This window comes from Sapajus apella, unplaced genomic scaffold (genome assembly GCF_009761245.1).
Source record: "Sapajus apella isolate SASKATOON/1434 unplaced genomic scaffold, GSC_monkey_1.0 scaffold201, whole genome shotgun sequence".
Lineage (NCBI taxonomy): Eukaryota > Metazoa > Chordata > Mammalia > Primates > Cebidae > Sapajus > Sapajus apella.
The window spans coordinates 698,725-708,158 of NW_022437141.1; the positions used below are offsets into that span (position 1 = coordinate 698,725).

At 57.7% G+C, this 9,434-nt stretch overlaps 1 protein-coding gene across 7 annotated transcripts in view; it reads right to left on the minus strand.

Annotated features, from left to right (window-relative positions):
* The window catches only part of ADAM11 (ADAM metallopeptidase domain 11), a 23,272-nt gene extending 16,911 nt beyond the window's left edge, over window positions 1-6,361 (minus strand). For 2 of the 7 annotated variants that reach the window (XM_032269942.1, XM_032269941.1), the window contains exons 1-2: window positions 6,089-6,206; window positions 5,452-5,627 (exon numbers count right to left, since the gene is read on the minus strand). In XM_032269942.1, the coding sequence (XP_032125833.1) occupies window positions 5,452-5,627; window positions 6,089-6,149 (237 nt within the window). In that variant the 5' untranslated portion in view covers window positions 6,150-6,206. Of the gene's footprint in view, window positions 1-5,451; window positions 5,628-5,861; window positions 6,025-6,088 lie in introns of those variants that run through there. The other 5 variants (XM_032269946.1, XM_032269943.1, XM_032269949.1 and 2 more) reach the window with 5 other exon arrangements.
* Window positions 6,362-9,434: the final 3,073 nt, after the last annotated feature.

The following is a 9,434-nucleotide window of genomic DNA, read 5'->3' on the forward strand; positions in this document are numbered from 1 at the left end:
TTGATCTCTTTTTTTTTTTTTTTTTTTTTTTTGAGACGGAGTTTTGCTCGTTACCCAGGCTGGAGTGCAATGGTGCGATCTCGGCTCACCACAACCTCCGCCTCCTGGGTTCAGGCAATTCTCCTGCCTCAGCCTCCTGAGTAGCTGGGATTACAGGCACTCACCACCATGCCCAGCTAATTTTTTGTATTTTTGGTAGAGACGGGGTTTCACCATGTTGACCAGGATGGTCTCGATCTGTTGACCTCATGATCCACCCGCCTCGGCCTCCCAAAGTGCTGGGATTACAGGCTTGAGCCACCGCGCCCGGCCGGTCTTGATCTCTTGACCTTGTGATCTGCCCGCCTCGGCCTCCCAAAATGCTGGGATTACAGGCATGAGCCACCGCACCCACCTGCATGCAGCCTTTCACACCAAAACTGAGCCTGCTGAACTCTCTGGCATGGCAAGGCTCAGTTCGTGCCCCACCTCGTAACAAGCTGGGTCCAGCACAAATCCTATTCCTGGTGTCGAGCCACCTGCCCCATCCCAAGAGAGAGCTGCAACTTTGGCCACACAGACCATAGCGTGGCCTTGGCTCTATGGGATACTAGGACCAGGCACAAAGCTGATCCCCCTGTGGCACCCTGCCTGTGACTCCCGTCTTCAAGAGCTGGGTGCGAGCCTTCCTCAACTGCCCTCCACCCTTCTGCAGCAAGAAAATGCAAACACTGTTGCATCACATGCCCACTGTCGGGGGCTTCTGGGGTGGCGTTTCCAGTAAATGCTGGCCTGGGCAGCCTTTGCAAGAGCATAGCCCAGAGATTGAGGTGCCCCGCCGCCAGCTGGCTCAGATGGGCATCTATGTACCAGGTCTAAGACCCCCTCACCCTGACCCTAGTCACCTCCCCCTGTCCTCCTCTCTCCTTGGTTCCCAAGGAGGCTGGGTCTCCCCAGGGGCAGGCATAACCCACACAGCAGCTTGGTGCGAATCAGAAAAAGGGGTCCCAAGGCCAGGTGAGGTGGCTCACACCTGTAATTCCAGAACTTTGGGAGGCTGAGGCAGGAGGATCACTTGAGGTCAGGAGTTCAAGATCAGCTTGGCCAACATGGTGAAACCCCATCTCTACTAAAAATACAAAAAGTAGCCAGGCATGGTGGTGTGCTCCTGTGATCCCAGCTACTCAGGAGACTGAGGCACAAGAATTGCTTGAACCCAGGTGGCGGAGGCTGCAGTGAGCCGAGATTGTGCTGCTTGCTGCACTTCAGCCTGGGCGACACAGCGAGACTCTGTCTGAAAAAAAAAAAAAAGAAAGAAAAAGGAAGAAAAAGGGGTCCCCCTGCAAGTCAGAATGCATGTGGCCGCATAAGCCCATGGATTGCATTCAGCTCACTTACCCCTTGCCCAGGCACCCTAGTGCAGTGAACAACAGTCCAACTGTACACACTAGCCTTGGCTGACCTGCACCACCCCTCAGCTGCAGGCTCTCTGGGAGCACAGGGTTCCGCACTTCCAGAAACTTCCCCACTTCTCCAGGCCTCGGGCCTAGGTTGCTTTTAGGCTGCACAAAGGTGAGGGGGCTGGCAGGGCTTGGTGGCTCACGCCTGTAATCCCAGCACTTTGGGAGGCCGAGGCAGGCAGATCACGAGGTCAGGAGTTTGAGACCAGCCTGGCCAACATGGTGAAACCCCGTCTCTACTAAAAAAGAAAAAATACAAAAATTTGCTGGGTGTGGTGGCAGGCACCTGTAATCCCAGCTACTTGGGAGGCTGAGGCAGGAGAATGGTTTGAACCTAGGAGGTGGAGGTTGCAATGAGCAGAGATCGCGCCATTACACTCCAGCCTTGGTGAAAGGGCAAGACTTCCGTCTCAAAAAAAAAAACAAGGAAAAAAGAAAGAAATGAGGGGGCTGAACGCAGTGGCAGAGAGGGGGCAAGCGTGTGTCTGTCTCTTTCTTCCCTTCAGCCCTGAGCAAGAAGCGGCATCGTGTTGGGTGAGGACGCTCCTTTGGGGATGAGTCTTGACCCTGTGCTGAAGTGCTGTGTCTCTTTGGGCAGTTACATTGCCTCTCTGTGCCTGTTTCTCCACCTGCGAGATGGGAATGACAGCCCCACCTCCTGGAGCTGTGATGAGGATTAAATAAATTAATATGCGTAAAGGAGTGCCTGCTCCAAAATAATTGTGATTTCTCTACCTTGTTGTTTTATTGTGTGAGACAGGCTCTCACTCCGTAGATCAGGAGCAACCACAGCTCACTGCAGCCTTGAACTCTTGGACTCAAGCGATTCTGCAGCCTCAGCCTCCCGAGTAGCCGGGATTACAGGCGCGTGCCACCATACTTGGCTAATTTTCTTGTTTTTTTTTTTTTTTTTTTTGTAGAGACAGGGGTCTCACTATGTTGCCTAGGCTAGTCTCAAACTCCTGGCCTCAAGCAATCCCCTGACATTGGCCACTGTGAGCCACTGCACCCAGCCTAATTTCTCCAGCTTCTAATTCCTTCCTGGCCACTGTACCTCTTTCCCTGTCCCAGACGCATTTGCGCCCTCACCCCCCATCAAGCCAGGAGTCCTCAGCATGTAAAATCCCATCGCCACCTCCTGGTAGTAGGTGGGACTGAGATATGTTACCATCCTGATTTTAAGGACCAGGAAACGGGCTCAGAAGGGTCAAGCCACCAGCCCAAAGCCACAGCAGCTCAGTGCCCCAGGCCCTGCCAGCTAGCATGTGCTCCTGGACTCGCTACATGGCTGGAGATCTTGCTGCTGGCTCAACACCTGCTGGGCCTGAAGTTCCAAACCAGGGCAGTAACTTAGGGCAAAACCCAAGCAGCACCCAGTTGGCATACTTCCGGCTGGGACAGACACAAGCTCAAGTCCGCACCGGCTCCACCATCAGAGCCAGTGGCTCTGAGGCCAAAAGGGCTCTAATCCCGGGGAGAAATGCCAGGCAGGGGACTCAGGGTTTGCGATATCTCCTTCCCGTCCTGTAGGGGAAAATATTCTGGATGTGGTCTTTTTTTTTTTTTTTTTTTTGAAAGGGAGTCTTGCTCTTGTCGCCCAGGCTGGAGTGCAGTGTCTCGATCTCGGCTCACCACAACCTCCACCTCCCGGGTTCAAGCAATTCTCCTGCCTCAGCCTACTGAGAGGCTGGGATTATAGACATGTGCCACCACGCCTGGCTAATTTTGTATTTTTAGTAGAGACGGAGTTTCTCCATGTTGGTCAGGCTGGTCTCAAACTCCCAAACTCAGGTCACCCACCTGCCTCTGCCTCCCAAAGCGCTGGGATTACAGGCATGAGCCACCGCACCCGGCCTGCATGTGTCTTTTTGTCTCCTTTGGCATCTTCCATCCTCCTTGCTCTGAGCGGGGTTGGAAGATTGCCTCCTGGACCCAAATCCAGAGAGCCCTGGAGGCAGAACAGCACTGTGGGAAGTGCCCTGGTGTGGAGAAAACTCCCAGCTCTGCTGCTTAAGACCTGATTGACTTTGGGCAATTTACTTCATCCCTCTGAGCCCCAGTTTGCTCATCTGCAAAATGGGGCTGACAAAAATTACCAGCCTTCCAGAGTCAGAGAAATAAGTGATGTAAAGTGCACACAAAGCTTGGGTGAGTGGGCCAGAGAAGTCCACAGCTTTGGTACCTCAGGGGAAACTGAGGCACAGATAAGACAGGACCCTGAACAAGTCCCTAGAGGAGGTTGCCATAAGGACCCTAGGAAGTCTCAGTCCCAGAGAGACCCCAAAATTGGAGATAATCACTGCCCCGAAGATCCACGGAACTCCATTTCCTCCCCGCAGGCTCTCAGACACCCCTCAGAAGTATCTGGAATTGGTGGGTCACATACACACCTCACATGCGCCCACTCACCTGCAGAACAACACAGAGACCCCAACCCGAGCAGTTCAACTGCACCCACCCTGACCTTCCCACACAGCTGCAGACACCGCCACAGACACCACCGCAGCCCAGAACCTCCCACCTTTGCGGCCTCTGTCTCTGCTCAGAAAGGGTCAGGCTGAAGGAGCGGCCTGCCCAGTTGGAATACCTGACTCTTCATCCCTACCTGACTCCAGGCTTTCCCTCAACTCTGTCCCCTGACCCCGAGGTGGCATCCCTCCATGACTCAATCTGCACATCCCCTAAAGCACAAGCCAGAGTCCCAGCAGTTGGGCAGGTCATCAGATCCCCTGCAGTATAACCACAGGGTGCACAGTTCACAGGTAGGGAGTGACACCAGGCAAGACAGCCAGACTCAGCAGCCAGGACACCCCATCCCAGCCCTGGGACCACGCACCTCCCAGGGAGCCTGGGCAGGCGCTGAAGTCTGCTTCCACCCCCCCAACCCCAGCGCCCGCCGGCCTTGGATCATTAGCCCCCTCTCCCGGCCCTCTGTACGGCCCTGAGTGATGGTCCATCTATTATGCATGCTCCCTTCCTGCTCCATCCATTTCATCAGTATTCCCCACCCCTGCACCACCCCACATCCCCCTCTGCTCCCCTCCCTTAAGGGCTTTTAACCAAGTACATTAGGCAGGGCCAGATGCCAGTCTGACAGATGTCCGTAATGTTAGCCTCCGTTTCCCTCCTTCCTCCCTCTGCCCAGCCCAATTTACCTCCCACCACTCCCAGCTGCCAAAACTTCCCAGGCCTCAGTTGCCTCCCTCCTCTGGGTCTCTCCCCTGCACCTCCTGTTTGTGCTGGCCCTTCGCCGGCCATCCCGCCCTCTGCTGCCCTGTTGGCCTGGCTCACTTTCAGCTCCAGCTCTTGGAGTGCTGGGGTGTGCTGAATGAATATTCCATCTGGGTGATTATTATTCACATATTAATTAATTATTAATTGCAATTAATCTCCTTCATTCCCAACCTTCCTCTGGGAGGCAGGAGGGGCCTGGCAGCTGAAAGGGACAGTGGGCAGGCAGGTAGAGCTGGCTCGGGGCCTCAAGTTATTTTCCAGGGCCCCACCTTCAGCCAGGATAGGAAGGAGAACAGTAAGCCTATTTCAGCACTGTGTGGAAACTGAGGCAGGAGCAAGCACTAAGCTGTTCCAAGAAAGCCCACTGAGGTGGCTGCGGTGAGAACCTGGGAGCCCTAATCCCTGACTGGATCTGGGCTGCCTCTCCCTGCCCCCCCCTCCTGCTGCCCCATCCAAGCCCTCTTTTGAGCAGAACCACTAGCTTTGGCCAGAGCGGAGCAGGGGATCATTGGAAGGCTGACCCAAAGCAGGCCTGAGACCTCAGCATCTGGGATCCCCACTGAGGACAGGGGACCCTGCAATAGTGGGAGGGGGCCCTGGGGCTGGGCAGGCTGGGTCATCCCCCCAGTGGGCTCCAGCACCTACCTGATAGACCTCTGTACAGAAGGGGAGCCTGCGGGGCAGCTGCTGAGGAGGCTCCAGCCCTGGCTACCCCGTGGCCTCCCCCAGGCTCTGAGGCCTGCTTCAGCCCCTGGCCTCACCACCCAGCCCCACTCACCGGGCCCCCTGGTGGCTCCTGGCGGACCCTGGTGTCCAGCTGCTGCTTTCGGACCTCTCCTCCGGAGCTCTTCCTTACCAGACGGCTGGGTTCCGTGACCTCAGGGGCTTCTGGGCCTCCCAGCTGGGGTAAGCCCCCCCATCGCAGAGCTCCAGCAGGACCCCGGGTCCCAAGACCTTGGGAAACAAGGCCATGGCTACAAGCAGCTGCCCACCCTGGGCAGGAGACTTGGGAATGGGGTGTGCATGCCGCATCCCCCACTCTGGTGTGGCCCCTGGAGCCCTGGGGCGATCCGGGTGGGAGGATCTGGCTGCCCTGCAGAGGGAAGAGCCCGCGGGGAGGGGGCCAGGAGCTTCACTCTCGCCCAACTGTCACGACTGCCCCCCCCATTCGCCCAAACCCGCAGAGACCTGCAGAGTCGGCCGGTCGGTGGCAGGGGCAGGGACGCGGTGGGGCCGGCCAGCTGGGGACAGGTGGGTGAACGCACCTTCCCTCTTCTCCTACTCCCCCACCCACCGGCGCTCCGGACCGGCAGTCACCCCGAGCACTGCAGGAAAAGGCGGCTGCAGCAGCAAGCGCCGCACATCCTGTGGCGGGGGCAGGGAAGGGGCGCCGGGGCCGGGCGGGGGTCACTCACCGGGCGTGGGGAGCAGCGGCAGCAACAGAGCCGCGAACGCCCAGCGCTGCAGCAGCCTCATGGCTCGCTCATTCCTCCCCGTCCGGGGGCTGCGGCTGCGAGCGGCGCGGGGAGGGCGGGAGCAGGGACGGGGGTGGGGAGGCGCCGGCTGCGGAGCCGGGGCGGGGGCGCGGGGCCGGGCGGGGGTCGCGGAGCGGTGGGGGCGGAGGGGACGGCGCCGGGGCTCAGTGCTGTCCGGCCGCGGCCATCCCGGCGGGGCAGCGGGGCCGGGTTAAGAGCGGAGCGGCGAGCACGTGAGCCCAGGGCCCGCCCTCCGCTCCCCCGCCGCCCCCGTCGCCCCCCCAGCCCCGCAGGGCCCGGGCCGCCGCCGCGGGAGGACAAAAGAGGCGCCGCCCCGGGGTCCCTTCCGCACCTCGGCGGCCCCTTGGCAGGTGCTGGGCGGCGGCGCTCCGCGTCCTCATCCCGCGGCCCCTCCTCGGCCACCTCTGCCTGAGCATCTCCGAGGACCCGTAGATTTGTAGGGGAGGGAGGCAGGGGACAGGGGGACCTCCGGAGCCGAACCGGCGACCTCCCCTCTGGGGCTAGGGTGTGTGTATGGCTGCTGCGCCCGCGTTAGCCCTCGGTCGTGGTACCTACAGAGGCTGCCCCAGCGCCAGCCTCAGCCCTGAGTGCCCCGATTGACCCCAGGCTGTGGGAGCTGGGGTTGGGGTGGGCAGAGGCTCTTGGCTAACGCCCGGCTCCAGGATTTCTTGCCCTTTCCTCACGGGTCGTGTCACTGCGGAGTCCTCCCACGCCCGCCGTCCAGACCCCTTTCCATCAGCTCCTTCTCCCCGCCAAAGATGCCCGGCCTCCAGGAGGGCTTCAGGGATCGCTGTCACTCCAACCATCAGGAAGGGCAGCATCTCCTTCTGGGCTCCTGAGTCTCTCACAGGCACCCTGTCCTTCTCCCTAGACAAAATATAAACTGGCCAGGTCACTTACATGCTGCTAGCATGGCCCATGGCTCCTCCTCCCTTGCTAGTCCCAATCCTTATGAGCAGAATACATCTCTAGAGTCCCCCAGCCTCCCCTCTCTGGTCAGACTAGGCTGCCCTGTCTGCAAAATACTGGACCTCCTAACCTACATCCCCAGTTGTGCCCTCCACCCAGCTCCTGGGGACGATGGGTCCCAATACCAGGACTGGGACCTCAGACTTCTGCTAGAGATGCTGAGGGCCAGGTACCTGAGATAGTGTGGGGTGTGGCAGGGCAAGGTGGGTGGGCTGCTGATGAGGCTCCACCCTGACCTTTTTGGTACCCATACTAGGGGACCACAGGTCGCTGAAGAACAAGATTGGAGGCAGGGAACTCCTTCCTGGGTCCTCTGCTTCCCCAAGGATCCAGGGCCTCTGCTGGGGATGAGGGAGCTGCCTCTGGCTTGTGACACCCCCCACCCCCCCCACCCCACCCCCGCTCTATTTTAGGCCCTGGAGAGGTGAGAAGGCGATTTCCCAGGAGGCGCTGACATCAATGCAGGGAACGAAGTGACTCCCCCCACCCCCAACCACCTGCCATGCCAGACCCAGATGCTTAGCAAGGCTGAGCCAATTCTTCCTTCGCTCTGGAGACATCTCAAGAACCTCCTCCAAGATGTAGGTGCGAAGAGCCTCCTGGGAATGAGGGCCTACTATGTGGTATTCCCTGGAAACTCACAATGAGTCCAGAGGGAGAGATTGTGCTCCCCATTTTACAGATGGGGAAACTGAGGCTGTGAGAGGTTATGTGAGCTTCCCAAAGTCACAAGGCTGGTCAGTGAGAGGCACCTCCCATACTCCAGGCCCACTTCTCTTAGCTATCCCTAGTCCTACTTCCTCTGTCCTCTGTTTGAAACCAGAGAGGACTGTTATATCTGGTCCCTTGCACATCACCACACACATCAGACACCAATGTGGCTGTCCTGCCCCAGCCTGCCCATGTCCCAGGGCCACATCAGCAAGTCCTGATCAGGAGTGCCCCCCAGAAGCCTGGATGAGATTTGTCATTTCACAGTAGAGGCCCGGGGCTGGGAGAGTCTGGGTCTTCCAACACGTTCAAGACCACAGAGCAAGCCCAGTTCGTGGTCCAGGCCCCTTTACCAGACACACGTTCTTACCACATCAGTGGCCCTGGGACCCTAACTTCCTGTTGGGGAGACCTGATGGGCCCTAAGAGTGACTCTCCCTGGTGACACTCTGGGCTAGTTCCAGTGGGGACTCACTCATATGACTCCCTGGCCCCCATTGCCACTTATATTCCTGGGTTCCCCAGCTCCCAGCGGATGTGGCTATAACTTATTTTTTTTAAACTTATTTAATTTTTTTGGAGAGAGTTTTGCTCTGTCGCCCAGGCTGGAGTGAAGTGGTGTGATCTTGGCTCACGGCAACCTCCACCTCTGGGGTCAAGTGATTCTTCTGCCTCAGCCTATCAAGTAATTGGGACAACAGGCGTGTGCCACCATACCTGGCTAATTTTTTTGTATTTTTAACAGAGACGGGGTCTCACCATGTTGCCCAGGCTGTTCTCAAACTCTTAAATTTAGGCAATCCGCCTGCCTTGGCCTCCCAAAATACTAGGATTACAGGTGTGAGCCACTGTGCCTGGCCTAGACCTTTGTTTTTTTCTTTTTTATTTGAGACAGTCTCACTCTGTTGCCCACATTGGAATGCAGTGGTGCAATCTCAGCTCACTGTAACCTCCACCTCCCGGGTTCAAGTGACTCTCCGGCCTCAGCCTCCCAGCTAGCTAGGATTACAGGTGTGTGCCACCATGTCTGGCTTATTTTTGTATTTTTAGTAAAGATGGGTTCTTGCCATGTTGGCCAGGCTGGTCTTGAACTCCTGACCTCAAGTGATCCGCCCACCTCAGCTTCCCAGTGTTGGGATTACAGGCGTGAGCCACTGTGCCTAGCATTTTTGTATTTTTGGAGAGATTGGGTTTTATCATATTGTCCTGGCTGGTCTCAACTCCTGGACTCAAGAGATCCACTCATCTCAGCCTCCCAAAGTGCTGGGATTACAGGCATGAGGCCAGTGCTTGGCTTTTTAAAAAAATTTGTTTATAGAGATGGGGTTCTTGCTATGTTGCCCGGGCTAGTCTTGAACTCCTGGACTCAAGTGATCCTCCAGCCGCAGCCTCCCAAAGTACTGGGATTAGAGCACTTTGGCAAGACCTCTTGCCTCTCCCTTGACCACAGTCCCCAGCCCCTGAGGTTCTACCTCCCCTGTTCTTGTGCTTGCCTCAGTTCTCTTAGGGGTTGTGGGTTCCCCCACACAGAAAGCTTGCTTCACATTCCCTCACCCACCTTCCCTCCTGAGGTCAGGGCTGCCTG